At 37.3% G+C, this 25,820-nt stretch overlaps 1 protein-coding gene across 2 annotated transcripts; it reads right to left on the reverse strand.

Moving 5' to 3' along the window:
• LOC102960637 (nuclear envelope pore membrane protein POM 121-like) lies at window positions 1-25,514 on the reverse strand. 2 transcript variants are annotated; one of them, XM_042981811.1, is made up of 2 exons: window positions 24,264-25,514; window positions 1-174 (listed from the first exon to the last, which is right to left on the reverse strand). In XM_042981811.1, the coding sequence occupies exons 1-2, from the start codon at window positions 25,398-25,400 to the stop codon at window positions 127-129; spliced, it is 1,185 nt and encodes a 394-aa protein (XP_042837745.1). In that variant the 5' UTR covers window positions 25,401-25,514; the 3' UTR covers window positions 1-126. The 2 variants fall into 2 exon arrangements, with proteins under 2 accessions (XP_042837745.1, XP_007083123.2); XM_007083061.3 differs by having other exon boundaries at window positions 24,184-25,513.
• Window positions 25,515-25,820: the final 306 nt, after the last annotated feature.

The raw sequence follows: 25,820 nt of genomic DNA on the forward strand, positions 1-25,820 counted from the left end.
TTAGCACTTTAGATGATTATCTTATTTAAGTATCAAAATGACCCTACATAGAATGTAATATTGCACTACAAGTACAGAGTACAGTATATGTACTCAGATTTGAGGGTCAGCTCATATGCAGATGAGTCATGATGTCACTGTCCTCAAGTTTGCTCTGGATATTAGCTCCATCATCTGTAAAAGAGAAAAAAATAATAGTAACAACATAAATAATAAAAAAGGGTATTAGACACAAAGCACTTGACATAGAGGAGGACTTATATAAGCACTCTGTAACTCTCACTTATGATTATCCTTATTTTATCTGTAAGTAAACAGAGGATTAGTAACTTACCCAACACACATGTGAGTCCACATTTGAATGACTGACCCTGACACAAGAACACAAAATCTTATCCATGGGAATGTACTTGGCCAACAGACTCAAAACTTATAGTGTCTTCACATAACCATGCCCTAATATAAAGGTGGTAAGGGGATTTATGTATCAACCTAAAAACCTTATACCTATCTAAATTATCTTTCAAAAGTAAGGGCTAAAAAAGTCATAGATATAAAATAAGAGAACTTACTCCCATACAGCCTCACTTAAAGGAACTATTTAATAATAGTATCAGAAAGAACAAAAGTGAGCCTAGAGAACAGACTTGGAATACAGGAAAAAGGATCCCAGAAATGTATAATTATGTAATGTAATTAGTATCTTTACCCATTTAAAACACACATGTATAAAAATTGTTATTTTTTAATTAATGGGAACAGTTGATGGGTATTGGGACTGTGTTAGGATCCTTCAGAGGAGGATACAAATATGGAATAAATGAGACTTTTGTCAGCAAATTTACAGTTAAACTGATTTGGGTATGGGACTTCCACAGTGGCAGAGTGGGGTGGTCAGCAAAGCCTCTCCTCAAAAAGCAATGTTAGAGACACCAGAACCATAACAAGATGGTATAAACTTACTACTGTTCCCTGTGTCTCCCCTCTAATGGAACAAAACACCTCAGAAATTATGCAGATAGCAATGAAAAAGACTCTGAAGACTGGAAAAATGAAAGTGGACTAACTAGGAACAGGAGGAATGACATATGACAAATTCCTTGTGTGTGTTAATTTCTCATATATCCAGGACTTGGTGCCAGAACCAAGAACCTGGGTTCTAGAACCTAGAACCACCAATGGGCATATACAAAACGACAACAACAACAACAATAAAATCCTGCTGTCTCTGGCCAAAGAACAAGAATAGAGAAGCCCAACAGAGACTTCATGGAGAGATTCAACCCTCACTCTACAACTGAGTCATCAGCAAACAACCCCAACTGCCCATGACAGCAACAACAGCAACAACAGCAGCAGCAGCAGCAGCAGCAGCAGCAAAGCCCTTTGTCTCTTTGCCCTTTAACAGTGGCATAAGAAGACCTCAAAGAAATGGCTACTGACACCCTATCTTCAACAGGAGGTAGCTCAGGGATACCAGGCAACCCAGTGAACACTCACTGTCCCCACAGAGAGTACTAGCAGAATTAAGGAGAATTAAGAATAAAGCAGAACAGAATAACATTGCAAGTCTCTGGAATTAAACTGTCAAGCTCACAAAAATAGGTCAGAACATACAGGCTAAACTTAAACAGCAAAACTACCTGCTAAATAGAATATTGAAATAGGATAAAGAGTCTCTTAACAACATAACCAAAACATTGAGGATATAACAGAAAAATCATTCCTCATACCAAGAACCAGTGAAATCACAATTTGAATAAAAGAGTTTGCTGACACCAAAACCAGGATGAGTAAGATGATGGAATGTTAAATATTTTAAAGCAGTCATCATAAATATGCATCAATAATAAATTACAAATTCTCTCTTGAAACAAATAAAAAAAGACTAAAATTTTAAGCAATAAAATAGAAGTTATTTTTAAAAGAAAAAAATGGGGGGGTGGAGAACCAAGAAGAATTTTTTAAATTTAAATTTTAGTTAACATACAGTGCAATATTGGTTTCAGGAGTAGAATTTAGTGATCCATCACTTACTTACATACAACAGCCAGTGCTCATAACATGTGCACTCCTTAATACCCCTAACCCATCTAGTCCATCCCCCACCGACTTCCCTCCATCAACCCACAGTTTGGTCTGTGGTTTGTTTCTTGTGGTTTGTTTCCTTCTCTTCTCTTCCTCCCTGCCACCATCTCATATGTTCATCTGTTTTGTTCCTTAAATTCTACATATGAGTGAAAACATATGGTATTTGTCTTTCTCTGATGGACTTATTTTGCTTAGCATAATACATTCTAGCTCCAACCATGTAATTACAAATGGCGAGATTTCATTCTTTTTGATAGTTGAGTAATATTCCATTGTGTGTGTACACACACACACCCCACTTCCTCTTTATTCATCAGTCAATGGACATTAGGACTCTCTCCACAGTTTGGTTATTGTTTGTAATGCTGCCATAAACGTTGCCTGTACCCCCTTCAAATCCATATTTTTGTATCCTTTGGGTAAATTCTGACTAGTACAATCGCTGAATTGTAGGGCAGTTCTACTTTTGGTGTTTTGAGGAACCTCCATACAGTTCTCCAGAAAGGCTGCACCAGTTTGCATTCCCACCAACAGCGCCAGAGGGTTCCTGTTTCTCTGCATCCTTGCCAACAGCTGTTGTTTCTATGTTTTTAACTTTAGCCGTTCTTACAGGTGTGAGGTGGTATCTAATCATGGTTTTGATTTGTATTTCCCTGATAAGAAGTGATGTTGAGCATCTTTTCATGTGTCTGTTAGCCATCTGGATGCCTTCTTTTGAAAACTGTCCATGTCTTCTGCCCATTTCATAGCTGGGTTGTTTGGTTTTGAGTTTGATAAGTTCTTCATAGATTATGGATACTAACCCTTGATCAGATATGTCATTTGCAAATATCTTCTCCCATTCCATAGGCTGCCTTTTAGTTTTGTTTTTGATTTTTGTTTGCCTTTGATTTTTTCCTTCACTGTGCAGAGCTTTTTATTTTGATGAAATACCAATAGTTCATGTTTACTTTTGTTTCCCTTGCCTTTGGTGACATGTCTAGTAAGAGGGTGCTCCAGCCAAGGCCAAACATGTTGCTGCCTGTATTCTCCTTTAGGATTTTGATGGTTTCCTGTCTTACATTTAGGTCTTTCATCCATTTTGAATTTATTTTTATGTATGGTGTAAGAAAGTGGTCCAGATTCATTCTTCTGCATGTCATGGCATCCATTTTCCCAGAAACATTTGTTGAAGAGACGGTCTTTTTTCCATTGGAGAGTCTTTCCTCTTTTGTCAAAGATTAGTTGACTATATAGTTCTGGGTCCATTTCTGGGTTTTCTATTCTGTTCCATTGATTAATGTGTCTGTTTGGGGGTCAATACCATACTGTTTTCATCATTAGAGTTTTTTTAGTATAGCTTGAATTCCAGAATCATGATGCCTCCAGTTTTTTTCTTTTTAAGGATTATTTTGGCTATATGGGTCTTTTGTGGTTAAATACAAATTTTAGGATTGTTTGTTCTAGCTGTGCAAAATATGCTGTTGGTATCTTGATAGGGATTGCATTAAATGTGTAGATTGCTTTGGGTAGTTTAGACATTTTAAAAATGTTTGTTCTTCCAATCCATGAGCATGGAACTTTTTCCATTTCTTTGTGTCTTCTTCAATTTCTTTCACAAGCATTCTATAATTTTCAGGTGTAGAGATCTTTTACATCTTTGGTTAGGTTTTTCTCTAGATGTCTTATAGTTTTGGGTGCAATTGTAAATGGGATTAATACCTTGATTTCTCTTTCTGTTGCTTCATTATTGGTATACACCAATTTCTGTACATTGATTTTATATCCTGCAACTTTCCTGAATTCATGTATCAGTACCAGAAATTTTTTGATGGAGTCTTTCAGGTTTTCCATGTAGAGTACATGTCTCCTGCAAATAGTGAAAGTTTTACTTCTTCTCTGTTGATTTGGATGCCTTTTATTTCTTTTTGTTTTCTGATTACTGAGGCTAATAGTAATGATGAGAGTGGATGTCTTTGTCTCATTCCTCAGTATAGGGAAAAAGGCTTTCAGTTTTTCCCCATTGAGGATTATATTAGATGTGGATCTTTCATATATGGCTTTTATGATGTTGAGGTATGTTCCATCTATCCATACTTTCTTGAGGGTTTTTATCAAGAAGGAATTCTGTATTTTGTCAAATGTTTTTTCTGTATCTATTGTCAGGACCATAGGATTCTTATCCTTTCTTTTATTAATGAGGTGTATCATGATTGATATACAAATATTGAAGCAGCCCTGTAGCCCACTTGATCGTGGTGAATAATTCTTTTAATATACTGTTGAAATTGATTGGCCAGCATCTTGTTGAGAATTTTTACATCCGTGTTCATTAGGGATATTGGCCCATAACTCTGCACTTTAGTGGGATCTTTGTCTGGTTTTGGAATCAAGGTAATGCTGGTTTCATAGAATGAGTTTGAAAGTTTACTTCCATTCTCTTCTTTTGGAAGTTTGAGAACAATAGGTATTAACTCTACTTTAAATGTCTGGTGGAATGCCTCTGGGAAGCCATCTGGCCCAGGACTCTTGTTTGTTGGCAGATTTTTGATTACTGATTCAATTTACTTGCTGGTTATAGGTCTGTTCAAATTTTCTGTTTCTTCCTGTTTCAGTTTTGATAGTTTGTGAGTGTCTAGGAATTTGTACATTTCTTCCAGATTGCCCAATTTTTTAGCATATAATATTTCATAGTATTCTCTTATAATTGTTTGTATTTCTGTGGTATTGGTTATGATCTGTCTTTTTTCACTCATTATTTTATCTATTTGTGTCCTTTTTATTTTCTTTTTTATATATCTGGCTAAGGGTTTATTAATTTTATCTATTCTTTCAAAGAACTAGCTCTTAGTTTCATTGATATGTTCTACTCGAGGTTTTTTGTTTGTTTGTTTCTATATCATTTATTTCTGCTCTAATCTTCATTATTTCCCCTCTTCTGCTGGCTTTAGGCTTTATTTGCTTTTCCTTTTCTAGCTCCTTTAGGTGTAAGATTAGGTTGTATATTTGGGACCTTTCTTGCTTCTTGAGATAAGCCTGAATTGCAATGTACTTTCCTCTTAGGACTGTCTTTGCCTCATCCCAAAGGGTTTGGACTGTCGTGTTTTCATTTTCATTTGCTTCCATGCATTTATTTATTTATTCTTTAATTTTCTGGTTAACCCATTCATTCTTTAGTAGGATGTTCTTTAACCTCCGTGTATTTGAGGGATTTCCAAATTTTTTCTCGTAGTTAACTTCAAGTTTCATAGTGTTGTGACCTGAAAATATGCATGGATGATCTTGATCTTTTTGTACTTGTTGAGTGCTGATTTGTGACCCAGTATATGATCTATTATGGAGAATGTTCCATTTGCACTTAAGAAGAATGTGTATTCTGCTGTTTTAGAATGAAATGTTCTGAATATATTTATTAAGTCCATCTGGTCCAGTGTGTTACTCAAAGCCATTATTTCCTTGTTGACTTTCTGCTTGGATGATCTGTCCATTGCTGTGAATGAGGTGTTGAAGTTCCCTATTATTATTGTGTTACTGTCAATAAGTTTCTTTGTGTTTGTTATTAATGATTTATATATTAGAGTGCTTTCAAGTTAGAGGCATAATTATTTATAATTCTTAAATCTTCTTGATAGATCCCTTAATTATGATATAATGCCCTTCTTCATCTCTTGATACAGTCTTTGTTTTAAAATCTAGTTTATCTGCTATAAATGTGGCTACTCTGGCTTTCCTTTTAATGTCCATTAGCATGATAGATGGTTCTCCATCCCCTCACTTTCCATCTGCAGGTGTCTTTAGGTCTAAAATGAGGCTCTTGTAGGCAGCATATAAATGGATCCTGTTTTTGTTTTTTTTTTAACCCATTCTGATACCTTATGTCTTTTGATTGGAACATTTAGTCCATTTACACTCAGAGTGATTATTGAAAAATATGAACATTGTGTTGTCTGTAGAACTGGTGTTTCTGGTGATATTCTCTGGTCCTTTCTAGTCATTGTTGCTTTTGGTCTTTTGTTTTGTTTTGTTTTTTCTCCACTGAAAGAGTCTCACTGTCTCACTTAAAATTTCTTGCAGGGCTGGATTACTGGTCATGAACTCCTTTAGTTTTGTTTGTCTGGGAAACTCTTTATCTCTCCTTCCATTCTGAATGACAGCCCTGCTGGATAAAGAATTCTTGGCTGCATGTTTTTCCCATTCAGCATGTTGAATATTTCCTGCCATTCCCTTGTGGCCTGCCAAGATTCTGTAGACAGATCTGCTGTGAACCGATATCTCTTGCCTTGTAGGTAAGGTTTTTTTCCCCTTGTTTTCATGATTATTTCCTTGTCTGTGTATTTGTGAATTTGACTATGATATTCCTTGGTAATCGTCAGCTTTTGTTGAACTTAAAGGGAGTTGTCTGTGCTTCTGGATTTTGATGTCTGTGTCCTCCCCAGATTAGGAAAGTTTTCAGCTATAATTTGCTCACATACACCTTCTGCCCCTTTTTGTGTCTCTTCATTTTCTGGGACTCCTATGATATAATTGTTTTCCTCTTAATAAGTCACTGGGTTCTCTCTATGTCTTGTATTGTGGGTCTTTTGCCTTGTTTCCCACTCTTTTCAGCTTCATTATTTTCCATAATTTTATCTTCTGTGTCACTGATTTATTACTCTGCTTCATCCATCCTTGCCATCATGGCATCCATTGGAGATTGAATCTCAATTATACCATTTTTAACTTCAGCATGACTAGATTTTAGTTCTTCTATCTCTGCAGAAAGGGACTCTCTAGCATCTTCTATGCTTTTTTCAAGCCCAGCTAGTATCCTTGTAATCATGGTTTTAAATTCTAGTTCAGACATCTTACTTATATCTGTATTGATTAAATCCCTGGCTGTGAGTTCTACTGCCTGTTCTTTCTTTCTTCTTTTAAATTTTTTTACCATTTTATTTAATTTATTTTTTAAATTTACATCCAAGTTAGTTAGCATATAGTGCAGCAATGATTTCAGAAGTGTATTCCTTAATGTCCTTTACCCATTTAGCCCATCCCCCCTCCCACAACGCCTCCAGTAACCCTCAGTTTGTTCTCTTATGCTTTGTCCCCCTCCGTTTTTATATTATTTTTGCTTCCCTTCCATTATGTTTATCTGTTCTGCATCTTAAAGTCTTCATATGAGTGAAGTCTTATGATATTTGTCTTTCTCTGAATGATTAATTTCTCTTAGCATAATACCCTCCAGTTCCATCCATGTAGTTGTAAATGGCAAGATTTCATTCTTTTTGATTGCTGAGTAATACTCCATTGTATATATATACCACATCTTCTTTATCCATTCATCCATTGAGGGGCATTTGGGCTCTTTCCATACTTTGGCTATTGTGGATAGTGCTACTATAAACATTGGGGTGCATGTGCCCCTTCAAAACAACATACCTGTATCCCTTGGATAAATACCTAGTACTGTAATTGCTGGGCCATAGGGTAGTTCTATTTTTAATTTTTTTGAGGAAACTCCATACTGTTTTCCAGAGTGGCTGCACCAGCTAGCATTCCCACCAGCAGTGCAAAAGAGATCCTCTCTCTCTGCATCCTCGCCAACATCTGTTGTTGCCTGAGTTGTTAATGTTAGCCATTCTGACAGGTGTGAGGTGGCATCTCACTGTGGTTTTGATTTGTATTTCCCTGATGATGAGTGATGCTGAGCATTTTTTCATGTGTCCGTTGGCCATCTGGATGTCTTCTTTGGAGAAGTGTCTATTCATGTCTTTTGCCCATCTCGTCACTGGATTATTTGTTTTTTGGGTGTTGAGTTTGATAAGTTCTTTATAGATTTTGGACACTAATCCTTTATCTGATATGTAGCTTGCAAATATCTTATCCCATTCTGTTGGTTGCCTTTTCATTTTGCTGATTGTTTCCTTTGCTGTGCAGAAGCTTTTTATTTTGATGAGGTCCCAGTAGTTCATGTTTGCTTTTGTTTCCCTTGCTTCCGGAGACGTGTTGACTAAGAAGTTGCTGCGGCCAAGGTCAAAGAGGTTTTTGCCTGCTTTCTCCTCGAGGATTTTGATGCTTCCTGTCTTACATTGAGGTCTTTCATCCATTTTGAGTTTATTTTTGTGTATGGTGTAAGAAAGTGGTCCAGGTTCATTTTTCTTCAGGTTTCTGTCCAGTTTTCCCAGCACCAGTTGCTGAAGAGACTGTCTTTATTCCATTGGATATTCTTTCCCGCTTTGTCAAAGATTAGTTGGCCATACATTTGTGGGTCCATTTCTGGGTTCTCTATTCTGTTCCATTGATCTGAGTGTCTGTTCTTGTGCCAGTACCATACTGTCTTGATGATTACAGCTTTGTAACACAACTTGATGTCTACTGTTCTTTCTTTTGGGATGAATTTCTCCATCTTGTTATTTTGTCCAGAAAAGAAAAGAAGAAGAAAAAAAATAAAGAAAAACAAGCAAACAAAAAACCGCCTAGATCCTGTATGTGTTTTGGTCTACTTGCTAAAGAAATCTAGATCCAAAAATAAAATAAAATATAAGAAAATAAAATAGGGGTGCCTGAGTGGTTCAGTAGGTTAAGCATCCTACTCTTAGTTTCAGCTCAGGTCATGGTCTCACAGTTTTTTAGTTTGAGCCCCTCATCGAGCTCCATGCTGACAGTGCGGGGCCTGCTTGCGATTGTCACTCTCCCTCTCTTTCTCTGCCCCTCCCCTGTTCACACTCTGTCTTTGTCTCAAAATAAATAAACTTCTATATATATATATATATATATATATATATAGGCATATATATAACAAAATATAATAAAAAACAAGAAACAATAAAATTAAAAGAATATGTATATATATAAAATGTATAAATAAAAATAATAATAATAAAAAGAATTTAAAAAACAAGAAAATAAATGAAAAATAATAATAAAATAAAGAATAACGGTAAAACTGAAGTTAGATCATATTTTCCCTCGAGCTGAAACTTTGCAACACTACGATCTGTAGACTTGGTGCAAGGGAGTTGTTTGTGCTGGTCTTTGCCAGAAGGTCCTGCATCACTGACTCTCAGGCTGACGTGTGTCATGGAAACACTTCCAGGATGCAGGGGGTGGGGCTTGATGTAAAAGACTTCAGCCTCCACTAGATGGCGCTGTGCTTCCCTCTGAAGCCTGATGTTGCTGGGATTGGGGAGTAGATGGAAGATGGCATCACATCACCCTTTAATCCCATAGGAGGGGAACTCACCTCTGTTCAGGTGGCCCTTACAGAAAAGCGTCCTAGGCTTTTGTCAAATCCCTGTCCTTAACCTGTCTGTACCTGGCAGTTGGCACACCCAGCACCACAGTTCTCCTGTGTTTTATCTCTGGCTGGTGACTGTGATTCAAAACCCCAAGTCTTAAAGGGCCAGGCCTGGAGCAGACCTGCTCTCTTCCTCTGCCCTTCACTGGCCTGTCCCAGAAAAGTAGTCACATGGCACGCTCACAGTGGCTGGAATATATTATGGCACACAGTGAAAAGCTGTGATCAGGTTATTTGCAGTCTCTGTGTGCCTCTGTTCCAGAAAAGCAGTCACACAAGGCAAGCCAAGTGGCTGGAGTCTACTGCAGTGAACAGCAAAAAGCTGCAACCAGTATGTCTACCATCTGCAGGTGCTACCATAGCAATTCCCTGCTATTGAATGGCCACTCAATGGCTCCCAACAGGACTGTTGTCCTTGAAGAGACAAAACCAAAAACAAACAAACAAAAGCCCTCTTCCAAATATACACCGGGAAAGGAAGCAATATCTCTTAGTGCGACCCAGGGGATCCACACACCATGGAGTCTTGTGTGAATCCTACAAGTCATTCCTTCCCCACCACTCTCTCCCTCTCTTCCTGACCACTCTCCATGAAAAAGTTTCCCTTCCCGCTGTGGTACTGAGACTTTCCTCTCCCTCAATTAATAGCTCTGAACCTCACATCTGCCATGTTCTCCCACTCCAATTGTACAGATTATTTTCTTAATCCTTCGATTGATTTCCTAGTTGTTAAAAATAATTTGATGATGATCTAGCTGTGTTGGAAGGACAAGGCAAGCTCAGCATAACCCCCACTATTCTGCCGTTTTAACTTCTCCAAAACCTTAAGTGGAAATTATACAACTGAAATAAAATAACTAACGTTTAAAAACTTGCTAGATAGACTCAATAGTAAGTGAAGCTGACAGAGGACAGAATCAATGAAAACAAGTGAGTAGAATTTACCCAATCTGAGTAAAGAGAACACAGTAGACCAAAAAAGGGGGGAAGAGTGTGTGAAAGATCCTCGGGAACTTAAAGGACTAAATAAAAAGGAGGTCTACCATTCATAGAATTTATACTATCAGAGCCCCAGAAGAAGGAGAGGACAACGTGTGGAAATAAACATGTATTGGAAGAAATAATGGCTGAAAGTCCCAAATTTGGCAAAAGACATAATTCTACAGATTCAAGAAGCTGAACAATTCCCAAAAAGGATAACAAGAAAAGAAAAATCCATGCCGAGACACAGCAAAACTAAACTTCTGAAAACTAACAAGGAAACAATTTTATTTGTTCTTTTAATGTTTATTTATTTTGAGAGAGAGTGAGCATGAGCAGGGGAGGGGCTGAGAGAGGGAGAGGGAGGGAGGTATGGAGGGAGGGAGGGGGAGAGAGAGAGAGAGAGAGAGAGAGAGAGAGAGAGAGAATCCTAAGCAGGCTCCATGCTCACAGTCCAACTTGGGGCTTGATGCAGGGCTTGATTTCACCACTTCGAGATCATGACCTGAACAGAAATCTAGTCGGATGCTAAACTGGCTAAGCCCCCCAGGTGCCCCAAAAAGGGAAACAACTTTAAAACAGCCAGAAAGAAGCAAGATATTGCATTGAAGAGAGCACCCATTTGAACGACAACAGATTTCTCATCTAAAACAATGGAGGCTAAAAAGAAAAGACACATCTTTCAGGCGTTGAAAGCAGAGAACTGTCAATTTTGAATCCCATGTCCTTCCTTCAAGAGTGAATAAGAAATAATGATATCCTAAGACAAGGAAAACTAAGGGAATTTATTGCTAACAGACCTAGTCTTAAATACCAGCTAAAGGAAGATCTCCAAATAGAAAGAAAATGATAAAACTGGCAGTAAATATAATACACAATCCTTCAGTTCATGAGTTTCTTTAATCATATTTTATGGTTGAAGCATATTTTATGGGTTGAAGCATAACACCATGTGATGTGGTACTTAAAGTATATAGTGGAAATAATTATATTTTTTAAAGTGGAAGGGTAAAGGTAGGTAAAGTTTCTACATTTCACTTGAAGTGATAAGACATCAACACCAGTAGGCTGTGATTACATGTATGTATGATTATAACTAGAACAACTACTATGAAAACTACACAAAAAGTAATATGCTGGAGAACACTATAAATCAGTCAAAATGGAACTCTAAAAATGTTCAGCTAACTTACAGGATAGAAGGAAAAAGTAGCAGAAGAACGAGAAATATAGGAAACAGACAACAAATAATAAAAGGACAGAACCATGCCCGAATATACCAATAATTACTTTAAATGTCTATGGTCTGAATACACAAATTGAAAGACAGAGTTTGGCAGACCTAAACGTAGTTTGCCTGCAAAAACTCACCTCAAACATAATGACATACCTATGCTGGAAAGGAAAAGGACAAAGCATGCAAACATTATTTTTTTAATCAGAAAGGGATATATTAACATCAGATAAAGTAGACTTTGGTGCAAAGAAAGTAAGTAGGGATAAATAGGGACATTACGTAACAACAAACGGACCTATCCACCAAGAAGATACAGCAATCCTAAAGGTGTATGTACCAAACAATAAAGCTTCAAAACACATGAAGCATGGGGCGCCTGGGTGGCTCAGTCGGTTAAGCATCTGACTTGGGCTCAGGTTGAGTTCAAGCCCTGCATCAGATTCTGTGCTGACAGCTCAGAGCCTGGAGCCTACTTCGAATTCTGTGTCTCCCTCTCTCTCTGACCCTCCCCCACTCACACTCTGTCACTCTCTCAAAATAAATAAACATTTAAAATTTTTTTTAAAAAAAACAAACTACATGAAGCAAAAAACTGAAAGCACCAAAAGAATAGACAAATTCACAAGTATAGTTGGGGGTTTCAGTCCTCATTTATCAATTGATAAAATTAAACAGAAAATCAGCAAAATAGAAGAATTCAGCAATGATATAAAGAAAAAGAACTTGATGGACGTTTGTAAAATACTCCAAAAATAGTAAAATACACATTCTTTTCTGACATCCATAGAACAATTATCAAGATAACACTTAAGGAGGACCATAAAATAAACCTTAACAAATTTAAAAGAGTAGAAATCATAGAGAAGGTTCTCTGACCATACTAGCATAAAGCTAGAAATAAATTACAGAAAGTGAACAAAAAAATCTTCAAATATTTGGAAATTAGATGACATACTTCTAAATAATTCATGAGTCAAAGAGAAAGTCCCACAGGAAAAATATATATATTATGTATTGAATGTAAATGAAAGCACAACTTATCACAATTTGTGGGATGTAGCCAAAGCAGTGCTGAGAGAGGCACTTATAGCAACAAATGCTTACTTTAGAAAACAGAATTCACTAAGTACCTGGGTGGCTCAGTCAGTTGGGCGTTTGACTTTGGCTCAGGTCATAATCTCACCATTCATGGGTTTGAGCCCCACATCGGGCTCTGTGTTGACAGCTCACAGCCTGGAGCCTGCTTTGGATTCTGTGTCTCCCTCTCTCTCTGACCCTCCCCTGCTCACACTCTGTCTCTCTCTCTCTCTCTCTCTCTCTTAAAAACAAACAAACATTAAAAAAAAACAGAACTCAATAGAACTCAATAATCTAAGTTCCTACCTCCAGAAATTAGAAAAAAATAAAAATAAATACCAAGAAAGCAGAAGGAAAGAATTATTAAAGACAAAAGCAGCAGCCAATGAAATTGAAACAGGAAAATAGAGAAAATTAAGCAAAACCCCACTTTTCTGAAAAAAATAAAATCAACAAACTATAGAGAAGAGATGGTTAGTAGAGGGGAAGTGGGTGGGGAGATGGATGAAATTGGTAAAGGGGATTAAGAGTATACACCTTGATGAGCACTGAGTAGTATATAGAACTGTTGAATCGCTATACTGTACACCTGAAACAAATGTAACATTGTATGTTAACTACATTGGAATTAAAACTTAAAAACATTTAAAAACCCAACAAACAAACAAATAAGCAAGCAAAAAAAAAACCCTATAAATGAATTCAGAGAGATTTGACATCTTTATTATGTTGAGATTTTTGGTCCTTTCATGTGGTAGGTCTCTCCAAGAATTTAGATCATCTTTTATTTCTTCCATTTGCATTTTTTATTTTTATCTCACAGATCCTGTGCATATCTTGTTTGATTTATACCTCAGTATTTCGTTTTCTCCAAAGAAATTGTGTGTTATTGTGGCTTTGATTTTAGTTTCTACCTATTCACCATTAGTATATAGAAATGAAATTCATTTTTGTGTATTGATCTTGTATCCTGAGAGCAGGTCAAGCTCAATAATTTGCTTCAGGAGGATTTATTTTGTAGATTTTCCTGGGATTTTCTATACAGACCATCATGCCATTTGGAAATGGAGTTTTATTTTTTCCTTTTCAGTGAATATCTCTTATATTGCAAATATCTTCTCCAATTCCATAGGTTGTCTTTTAGTTTTGTTGTTTCCTTTGCTGTGCAGAAACTTCTTTATTTTGATGTAATACCAATATTTTATTTTTGCTTTTATTTCCTTTGCTTCAAGAGATTTATCTAGAAAGATGTCACTATGGCTGATGTCAGAGAAATTACTGCCTGTGCTCTCATCTGGGATCTTTATGATTTCTCGTCTCACATTTAAATTCTGAATCTATTCTGAGTTTATTTTTGTGTATGATGTAAAAAAAAAGTGGTCCAATTTCATTCTTTTGGATGTAGCTGTCCAGTTTTCCAAACACATTTTGTTAAAGAGAATGTCTTTTTCCCATTGAATAGTCTTGTCTCCTTTGTTGAAGATTAATTGACCATATAATTACAGGTTTATTTCTGGGCTTACTATTCTGTTCCATTGATCTATGTTTCTATTTTTGTGCCAGTACCATACTGTCTTGATTACTGTAGCTTTGTAATATAACTTGAAGTGTGGAATTGTGATGCTTCCTGTTTTCTTTTTTCTTTTTCTTTTTTTTCAAAGATTGCTTTGGTATTTGGGGTCTTTTGTGGTTCCATACAAGTTTTAGGATTGTTTGTTCTAGTTCTGTGAAAAATCCCATTTGTATTTTGATAGGGGTTGCATTAAATGTGTATATTGCTTTGGGTAGTATAGACATTTTAATAATATTGGTTCTTCCAATTCATGAGCATGGAATTACTTTCCATTTCTTTGTGTCATCTTCAATTTCAATTTCACCCCTTTGGTTAAATTTATTCCTAAGTATCTTATTACTTTTAGTGCTACTGTAAATGGGATTGCTTTCTTAATTTCTCTTCTGCTGCTTCATTATTGGCATATAGAAATGCAGTGGATTTCTGTACATTAATTTTGTATCCTGTGACCTTGATTAATTCATTTATCAGTTCTAGTAGATTTTGGAGTTTTCTGTATATATAGTATCAGGTCATCTGCAAATAGTGAAAGTTTTACTTCATCCTTACTAATTTGGACACCTTTTATTCCTTTCTCTTGTCTGATTGCTGTGGTTAGGACTTCTAGTACTACGCTGGATAACTGATGAGAGTGGACAGCCCCATCTTGTTCCTGACCGTGGAGGAAAAGCTCTCAATTTTTCACCTTTGTCTATGGTGTTAGCTATGGGTTTTTCATAAAAGGCCTTTATTATGTTGAGGTATGTTGCCTCTAAATACTTTGTTGAGGGTTTTGTCATGAGTGTATCTTATGCTTTTTCAAATGCTTTTTCTGCAGTTATGGAAGTGATCTTATGGTTTTTGTCCTTTCTCTTATTAATGTGATGTATTACATTGATTGATTTGAAAATATTAAAACACACTAGCATCCCAGAAATAAATCCCACTTGATCATGGTGAATTTTTAAAAATATATTGTTGGGTTCAGTTTAATATAATTTTGAGGATTTTTACATTTATGTTCATTAGAGATATTGGCCTGTGGTTCTCTTTTTGTGTAGTATCTTTATCTGGTTTTGGAATCAGGGTAATGTTGGCCTCATAGAATGAATTTGGAAGTGATCTTTTCTCTTCTATATTTTGGAAAAGATTATCTTGCTGGTAATCTGTCTAATCAGATTTTCTATTTCTTCCTGACTCAGTTCTGGTAGTTTATTTCTTTCTACAAATTTATCTATTTCTTCTAGGTTGTCCAGTTTGTTGGCATATATTTTTTCATAAAATTTTCTTAAAATCCTTTGTATTTCTGTGGTGTTGGTTGTTATTTCTCCTCTTTAATTTCTGGGTTTTTTTATTTGAGTCCTCTCTCTCTCTCTCTCTCTCTCTCTCTCTCTCACTCTGCCTCCCTCCCTCCTTCCCTTTCTCTTTTGATGAGTCTGGGTAGAAGCTATTAATTTTGTTGATCTTTTCAGAGAACAAGCTGTTGGTTTCATTGATTATTTATGCTCTAATCTTTATGATTTCCCTTTTGCTGGCTTTAGGCTTTGTTTGTTGTTCTTTTTATAGTTCCATTAGGTGTAAGTTTAGATTTTTTATTTCACATTTGTCTTGCTTCTTGAGGCAGGCCTGTATTGCTATTAATTTCCCTCTTAGAACCACTTTTGCTGTATCCCAGGGGTTTTGGACTACTATGTTTTCATTTTCATTTGTCTGCATGTATTTTTTGATTTCCTCTTTCATTTCTTCACTGAACTATTCATTGTTTAGTAGCATGTTATTTAAAATGACTCCAAATATTTGTGCTCTTTCCAAAATTTTTTTTGTGGTTGATTTCTAATTTCATTGCATTGTGGTCAGAAAAGATGCATGGTATAATTTGATCTTTTTGAAATTGTTGAGACTTGTTTTGTGACTAATATGTCATCTATTCTGGAGAATGTTTTGTGTGCTGGTGAAAAGAATGTGTATTGTGCTGTTATATGATGAAATGCTCTGAATATATCTATTAAATCTGTATGGTCTACTGTGTCATTCAAAGCCACCATTTCTTGGTTGATTTTCTGTCTGAATGATCTGTCCATCAATGTAAGTGGGGTATCCCCTACTATTATTGTGTTACTATCAGTTAGTTCCCTTATATTTGTCATTAACCATTTTATGTGTTTGGGTGCTGACATGTTGGGTGCATACATACTTGCAATTGTTATGCCTTCTCTTTGGATTGTCTCCTTAATGATTATATAGTGTCCGTCTTTATCTCTTGTTACTGTCTTTGTTTTAAAGTCAATTTTTTCTCATATAAGTATTGCTACCCCTGCTTTTCTTTCCACATCCATTTGCATGATAAATGCTTCTGCATCCCTTCACTTTCAATATGCATGTGTTGTTAGGGTCTTACATGAGTCTCTTGTAGGCAACATATAGGTGGCTCTTTTTTTTTTTTTTTTATCCAGTCTATCACCCTATGTCTCTTGATTGGAGCATTTAGTACATTTACATTAAAAACAATTATAATAGGTATGTACTTATTGCCATCTTGTTATTTGTTTTGTGTTTCTTTTTGTGGATTTTCTCTGTTCCTTTCTTTCCATGCTGTCTTCTCTCACCATAAGTTTGCTGTCTTTAGTGACATACCTGGATGACTTTCTCTTCATTTTTTGCATATCTACTACTGGTTTTTGATTTGTGGTTACCATTAAGTGTGTATAACATCTCTGCACACAGCAGTCTATCTTAAGTTGATGGTCACTTAAGTTTGAACCCATTCTTTACTCTTCTCCCCACGTTTTAGGTATATGGTGTCATAGTTTATGTCCTTTTATTTTGTGAGTCCCTTGACTGATATCCTTATTTTTACTCCTTTTATACTTCTTATTTTTCTAATTCTTACTTATGGCCTTTCCTTTATACTCAGAGTCCCCTTTAACATCCCTTTGTTGAGGGTTTTATCAAGAATGGATGCTGTATTTTGTCAAATGCTTTTTGACATATGTTTGCATCTATTGAGAGGATCATATGGTTCTTATCCTTTCATTTATTAATGTGGTATATCACATTGATTGATTTGTGAATATTGAACCAAACTTACAGCCAAGGAATAAGTCTCAGTTGATTGTGGTGAATGATTCCTTTAATGTACTGTTGGATTTAATGTGTAGTAACTTGTTATGAGTTTTTGCATCCGTGTTCATCATGAATATTGGCCTATAATTCTCTTTTTTAGTGGGGTCTTTGGTTTTGGAATCAAGGTAATTATGGCCTTGTAGAATGAGTTTGGAAGTTTTCCTGCCATTTCTATTTTTTAGAACAGTTTCAGAAGAATACATTTTAACTCTTTTTTTTAATGTTTCATAGAAGTCCCCTAGGAAGCCATCCGGCCCTGTAATTTTTTTTGTTAGGAGATTTTTGATTTCTGATTCAATTTCTTTGCTGGTTATCAGTCTGTTTAAATTTTGTTTCTTTCTGTTTCAGTTTTGGTGGTTTATATGTTCCTAGGAATTTATCCACTTCTTCCAGATTGCCCAATTTGATGACATAGAATTTTTCATAATATTCTCTTATAATTGTATTTCTGTTGGTTATGATTTCTCCTCTCTCATTAATGGTTTTATTATTTGGGTCCTTTCTCTTTTCTTTTTGATAAAGCTGGGGTTACCAATTTTATTAAGTCAAGGAACCAGCTCCTAGTCTCATTGATCTGTTCTACTTGTTTTATTATTATTATTATTATTATTATTATTATTATTATTATCTTCTATATCATTTATTTTCAGTGAGGATCTGAGGGATTCTCAGATCACACCATCTGCTCCCAGCCCTCTCCCTGCCTTATCCACTGGATCCACTGTAGTGCCTGCCAGATTCAACACCAGCCAGGGTGTGGACCTCTAGAACTCCAGTCTTTGAGCTCTGCTAGTTGTAAAAACTCAAATAATCAGTCCCTCTCCTTTTCCCAGTAAATAGCCTTGGGGAAGTGTTTTCTTTGTGCAATCTCCTTTGTGCTGCTCTCTCTCCTCTGTGATCAGGGCTCCCTCTCCTCTGCAGCACCTGAGATCCTTTTGTTCCTCAAATCACATCTCTGCACCTCCTATCTTCCATGATGTAGTCTCTTCTCTCCCACTAATTGTGCAGTCTGCTCTCTCAGTCCTCAGATCTATTTGTTGGGTGTTCAGAATGATTTGATACTCATTTAGCTGTGTTTGAGGGACAAGGTAAGCATAGGGTCCTCCTACTACTCCATCATCTTAGCTCTTATCATGAAGAAACTGATTTAAAAGGCATAAGTTTACAAAATAATAATTATCAACCTGGGCTTATAACATATAAAGATGCAATAGTCTCTCAGAGAGGAAAAATAATATATCTATGTTGGAGCAAAGTTTACGTTATTTACTGGAAATAAATTAGTATTAATCAATTAATTCATATTAATCTGAGATATACTTCCTTTACATTTTATTTTGATATAATTTTATGTTTGCCAGCTAATTTGGGGGAAGGTACAGGGAGTTTGTATGTACCCTTTAGTCAATTTCCCCCAATCACAATACCTGTATAACTATAGAACAACATAAAAACAAGAAAAATTACATTGGTACAATCTACAAAGTTTACTCATTTTTCATTATTTTACATGTATTTATGTGTGTGTATTTCTATGCAATTCAATTACAATGTCTATGCAGATTTATGTAACCACCACAATCAATATGCAGAACTAATCTATCACCAAAAGCCTTCCTTGTGACATCTCTTCATAGCCATATATATCCACCCCATGCCTAACCCTTGTCAACTACTAATCTATTCTCTATTTCCATACTTTTATTATTTCAAGAATGTTACATAAATGGAATCATATGCTATGTAACCTTTGGAGACTGACTTTATTCACTCATCATAATTCTCTTGAGATCCATCTAAATTGCATATATCAATAGTTCATTTTTTTTAACATTTATTTATTTTTGAGAGACAGAGTGATCAGGGAGGGGCGGAGAGAAAGGGGAGACACTTAACTGACTGAGCCACCCAGGTGTTCCTCGTTTATTTTTATTGCTGAATAGTATTTCATAGAATGATGTACATAGTTGTTTAACCATTCACCCATTGAAGGACTTTTGGGTAGTTTACAGTTTTGAGATATCAGGTATAAGGCTGCTATAAACATTGGTGAACATGTTTTCTCATGGAAATAAGTTTTCATTTCTTTGTGATAAATGGCCATGAGTACAACTCAGTCAAATGGTAAGTCCACTTTTGGTTTTCAAAGGAACTGCCAAACTGTTTTCTAGAGTGGCTGTATCATTTTGCATTTTGACTATCAATGTATGAATGACCTAGCATCTTCACCAGCACTTGATATCATCACTACTTATTTTAGCCATTCTCATAGGCATGTAGTAATAGCTCATTGTGGCTTTAATTTGCATTTCCCTACCAGCTAATGATGTTAAATATCTTTTCATGTATTTATTTGTCATCTGCATGTAAGGAGGTAGATATTTGAAAATTTAAGATGCATATTGTAATTCTTAGAGAAACCACTATGAAAATAACTCAAAAATAGTAAAAATAAAGGGGGAAGAGAGAAGATTAAAATTATACACTAAAAAAAATCTATTTAGCACAAAGGTAGTAAAGGAGCAACAGAGAAGCAAAAAACAAAAAACAAAAACCACACGAGACAAATAGAAAATAAGTAGCAAAATGTAAAAAGTAAACCCAACCTTGGCAATAATTACAATAAATGTGAATAGATTAAAAAGTACAAATAAAAGAACAGAGACTGGATTTTAAATAGCAAGACCCATTATATGCTGGGCTATAAGAGATACAGCTTGGATTCAAGTATAAAAACAAATTCAAATTAAAAGAATGGAAAAATATATTAATCGTAAACAGTATCCATAAGAGCTGGATTAACTGTAACAATATTTGGCAAAGCTAACTTTAAGTCTAAAAATATTACAAAAGAGAAAGAGGGACATTTCATAATGATAAAATGATCAATAATCAGGAAGCTGTCACAATTTAAAACTTATGTGCAGCTAACAACAGAGCTCCAACATCCACACAGCCAAAACTTACAGAATTGAAATGTAAAACAGACAATAAGACAATTATAGTTGAGTATTTTAAGCCTCCATTTTCAATAGCTGATAGAAAAATTAGACAGGAAAACAGCAAGAATAAAAAGACATTTTTTAAAATTTTTTAACATTTATTTATTTTTGAGAGATAGAGACAGAGCGTGAGGGGGAGAGGGACAGAGGGACAGAGAGGGAGACAGAATTGGAAGCAGGCTCCAGGCTCTGAGCTGTCAGCACAGAGACTCCAGGTTCTGAGCTGTCAGCACAGAGACGACACGGGGCTCGAACTCACGAACCATGAGCTGAAGTCAGACGCTCAACCAACTGAGCCACCCAGGCTCCCCTAAAAGACTTATTTTTAAGTTTTGGACAACACTATCCAACAACTCAACTTGACATTGATTGAACACTCTGCCCCCAAACAGTAGAATATACCTTTTTTTAAGTACCTATGGAACATTTTCCAAAATAGAGCATATGGTTGGCCATAAAAAATGCCCCAACAAATTTAAAAGGATTGAAATCATTAAATGTAGGTTTAAGATCACAGTGGAATAAAATTATAAATCAAAACCAGAAAGAAATGTGCAAAAATCCCCAAATATTTGGAAATTAAAGAACATACTTCTAAACTTAGGGTAAAAGAAAAAAATCATAATAGAAATTAGAACATATATTGAACTGAGTGTCATCCAAACATAGTTTCAACATTATTCTAATGCCATTAAAAAGGCGAATTTATAGCTTAAAATGCCTAAATTACAGAAGAGAAAGGTCTCAAATCCCTAATCTTCCACCTTAAGAAACTTCTAAGAGAAGAGCAAACTAAACCCAAAGGAAGCAGAAAGAATTAAATAATAAAGATTAGAACCTAAATTAACAACAAAAATAGAAAACAGCAATAAAAACCACAAAAAATCAACACAATTAACAACGTTTAGACACACTGACCAAAAAGAAAGCAAGAATGAGAATGGGAGACATTTAGGTGGAGATACAGAGTAAAGTCACTAAGAAAATTAGAAATTGAAGAGAGGGTATCATTTTCTACCTTACAAATATTAAGATTATAAGGAAATACAATGGACAATTTTATGCCAACACATTAGACAACTTACATGAAATGGGCAGATTCCCAGAAAGACACCAGTTACTGAAACTGATTCAAGAAGAATTAGAAAACCTTAGTAGGCCTACAGCAAGATATTGAATTAGTAATTTTTAAATCTTCCCATAGAAACCCAGGCCCAGACGGCTCCATTGGTAAATCCTCCCAAACATTTCAAGAAGGAATTATACCAATCCTTCTACAAATTCTTCCAGATATATAGGAGGGAACCCTTCCAGCTCATTCTATGTGAGCAATATTACTCTGATATCAAAGCCAGACAAAAAGAGCACAAGAAAATAAAATTTCAGACCAATATCTCTCATGGATACTCAAACACAGAATACTCAGACACAGAAGTACTCAACAAAACATAACCAAACTGTACACCAAAAAGAGTGAGATTCACTGTTTGCAAATTAAAATCAACTAGATTGTTAGACTGTTAGGGGAACCTGAAATGGAATGCAGACTGTGAGAAATGAATCTAAGTGTGATACAAATGAATCACATAACCTCACTTAAAGGAAGCTGAAAGGATCTGAACCAAGTGATTCTTACAAGAAGTGTTTTGGGGGCACCTGGGTGGCTCAGTCGGTTAAGTGTCTGACTTCAGCTCAGGTCACGATCTCATGGTTGGTGGGTTCAAGCCCCGCATGCTGACAGGTATGAGCCTGGAACCTGCTTCAGATTCTGTGTCTCCCCCTCTCTCTCTGCCCCTTCCCTGCTCACACTCTGTCTCTCCCTCAAAAATAAAAAAACATTAAAAAATTTTTATAAAACAGCACAATAATAATTGCTGTAGTCAAGATCCACTGATGATGCAAAGTTCAAGGATAAACAGAATTTTTTTGTAGCATCAAAGTATGATTTCCCCCCTCAAATATTTATGACACAGGGAAAAATAATTATCCAATGGAGAACTCTGGTATACATCACCTTAACCAGGTGATCAAGGCTAATATTTCCCATAGTAAGATATATGGATATTATGTACCCTTGAGGTGACGTGCTGAGAAGGGTACATCACCTAAGATTTTTCTTCAAAATCCTAACCTCAATGTTCTTATGAGAAAAAAGAGAAATCCAGACTGAGGGAAATTCTACAAAATACCTAACCAGTACTCTTCAGACATATCAAGGTTACACAAGATATTAAGACAGAGAGATGGTCAGTTGGGAGGAGACTCAGGAGACATGACAACTAAATCAAATTTGAGATTCTGGACTGATACTGGGACAGAAAGAAAACTTTACTAGAAAAACTAGGAAAATCCAATTAAAGTCTGAAGTTTAGCTAATAGCATCATATCAGTGTCAGTTTCCTGGTTTCAACCATTGTTCTGTAAGATATTAACATTAGGAGAAGCTCAGTGAAGACTAGATGGGGATTCTCTGTAACTTTGTAACTGTCCTGTAAGTCTACAGTTGCATCCAATTTAAAAATTTTTAAAAAGACTAAGTTGTCACAGCCATTTCATAACATACAGTAGGCATGATCAAGCCCAGAGTGATGCCGGGTGAGCCTGTGAGACACAAAAGAGGGAAAAGGCTGGTGCACGGGTTGCCACCTCATGGTCTCAAATACAAAAATCAGGAGTCAGTGTCTAGAGGCATAAAGTGGTGCTGCTTTCCCATCAGCTGAGCCACAGAAAACCTGACACAGTTAAGACCAGCTACTTGTACGAGTTAATTTTTCCTCCATTATGTTCAAAGAGAAAAGACATGGAACATTTGGCATAACAAAAAATCACATATGTATTCGATATATATTATTATATGATACATATTGTATATCTTGTATATATTACACATATTATATACATTTTATATGTACAAGAATTATTATATATATCACCTATTATATATATCACCTATATATACATATATTACATATGTATATAATGTATGCATATATTTTATATTGTATATTCTATTATGTATAATAATTATATATTATACATTATACATATGTAGCATGTTAAATATACATATTATACATATGCATTACATATATATTATGTACATTACAGATAGTAAATTATGTAATATATATAATACATCTAACAATACACATAATACATATTATATACATATATATTATATATGACTATATAAAACATATATAACATATAAACATATATGACTATATATGTGTGTGACATATACAACTTTGTTCATTTATTGAATGTTTATGTGGTACCAAGTGTTCATATGTAGAAAGAGAAAGACTGAAGGCTGTCTTGCCTGCTCCTGCCTAGAGAAAAACTGGTCCAAATCTTGTTCTTCGGTTGCAGGGATCACTGGGTGGGCCGGCCTAACAAGCTCCAGCCACCCAATTTCTAGGGACACATCAGGCAGAAAGACAATGGGAATGAAACATTGTCTCTATGGAGACAGCTACCTGATGGGGGTAGTTGGCCCACAGGCACAGTGCCCTGGGCATAGCAGAACTTTGATGGTTTCCTACAATGCTCCTCCAAAGAACCAGTGAGGCCCTGCACAAAGTACTGGGGAATAAACCCTGGTGGACCAGGGAAAGGAGGACCCCTTTCTTATAGCCAAGCCAAGTAAGGCAAAGGTTTAGAGAGAACCAAGAAAAACAGCCCATGGAGGTGCCCCTCCATCCAACTATGGGAAGGCCACTGGGCCTGGGGAGTTCTGCATCTGCCAGAAGTCTTCTGCTGTGAATTAGTGCTGGGAGCTGGAGGAGGGAGTGCCTGCCACAGGCGGGTATGGACAAACAGGAAAGCTGAGGGGCGCTACAGTTGGAGATGGCCTCAGTCTTACCCTTCCAAGGCCTTGTTGATCCACTGGATCGCAGCTCTCTTCTTTAAGTCAAGGTCTTCAGCAGTGACTCGATAACCCACCTGGGGTGGTGGGAGCAGGATCAGTGGGTCATGTCGCCTAGAGGACAACAGCAGAGGAATCTTGCGCTTCCGGGGCCTGGAGCTGTCAGGTAGAGGTGAGCGATCCCTCAAACTTTGCTTCTGCCCAGAAGGTGCATCTGCAACATTTTCGTGCTTGATCTTCCTTTGTGGTTCTACTGAGGCTGAAGAGCTAGAATGATAGCTTTCCTCACTGGCTTTCTTTGCGGCCACTTGGGGCTGGTATGAGGCTGGGCCTCGGATCCCAGCTGTGCCTGGGAAGCTCCTCGACAGCGGTGGGAACCCTCGAGTGGAGCTGTAAGAACTGGTGATGGCATTGCGTTTGCTGCATGAGCTCAAAAAGCAGGTGTGGGATTTCCTAATCAGGCTGTCTGCTAAGCTGGTAGAACAGAAGTCTCTCTTCAGAGGCCCCGGCCTGGGCACAAAGGAAGAGAGGACTCCATTGACCATCAGGCGCCTAAATGCTGACTGCATGCTCCCGCTGCACTCGGCATCCCCTCTCAGATCATCCTGCCTCTTGGGGACTGGGTGCCCTTCTCCAGGCTTTGCCAGCTCTTCCCTGCTCTCAACCAGGGAGGTCAGGTCTTTCTCTTCTTTGGCTTTCGCTTGACCATTCTCTTCGAGGGCCCTCATCAAGGTCTCCCTTACACAAGAATTTGGGAGGTGACTAGACAGCGAAGACCACATACAGAGGACTGTCTCCTTCAGAGCCAAACGCAGCGTCAGCTTGCCCTTAGCAGATGCCATCTTCAGGATCACTGAAGTGCAGAACATCTTGGACCTGCAGGCAGACAGCACAGGCTTCGGATGGCGGGTGTGGGGCACTGAGGAAAAGACCCCCAGAAATAAACACCGGGCCTGCTGGATTGGATACTGCCGCAGATGGACTATGGCAAACCGCCGACGGTACCGACGACGACGGGGTGAAGCCACAAGATTCTCGCATGACGGCCTGCGAGTTAGGTCCAGGGTCGGGGCCGCCGAGTAAACCCGGCACGTCGGAGGAACACTGCGGGCTGGGTGTGCAGGCCCGAGGCTCTCAAGCGTCTCAGGCGGGTCCCCGCCTAGCAGAGAAGGGGACAGCGGCCGAGGGCGGGGCCGGCTCAGGTAACTGCCCATGAGGAGCACTTCTGCAAGGTCGGGTCCTTCAAATGGAGTCAGTGGCTCAGGTTTCCGTTAGCTGCCAAAGGGGCCAGGCAAAGCGCACACTGTTGGGTATCCCGCCTATGACGCGTCCTTGGAACGTGTGAACAAAGAAAGGGGCGCGCGAGTACTGCACGAGGGATGGGCGCACGCACCCAGGTCGCTTCCTAACCCCTGCTTCTCATCGAAGGCACGAAATAGACCAGCTTATTGTGGGCACAGCCGCCCTTCATCAGCCAGGCCCCAGTTCCTTTGGGGGTGGGGAAGGTGCAACACCATGGTTCCCAGAACCCAGGAACGGCTCCAGGCTCAGGAGTGCTCCCTCCAATCCAGAGATTCAGAGTCAACACCGGGGTCTACCTGTGCTTACTCTAGCCCCCCATACCCAGAGGTCAA

This window comes from Panthera tigris, chromosome A1 (genome assembly GCF_018350195.1).
Source record: "Panthera tigris isolate Pti1 chromosome A1, P.tigris_Pti1_mat1.1, whole genome shotgun sequence".
Taxonomy (NCBI): domain Eukaryota; kingdom Metazoa; phylum Chordata; class Mammalia; order Carnivora; family Felidae; genus Panthera; species Panthera tigris.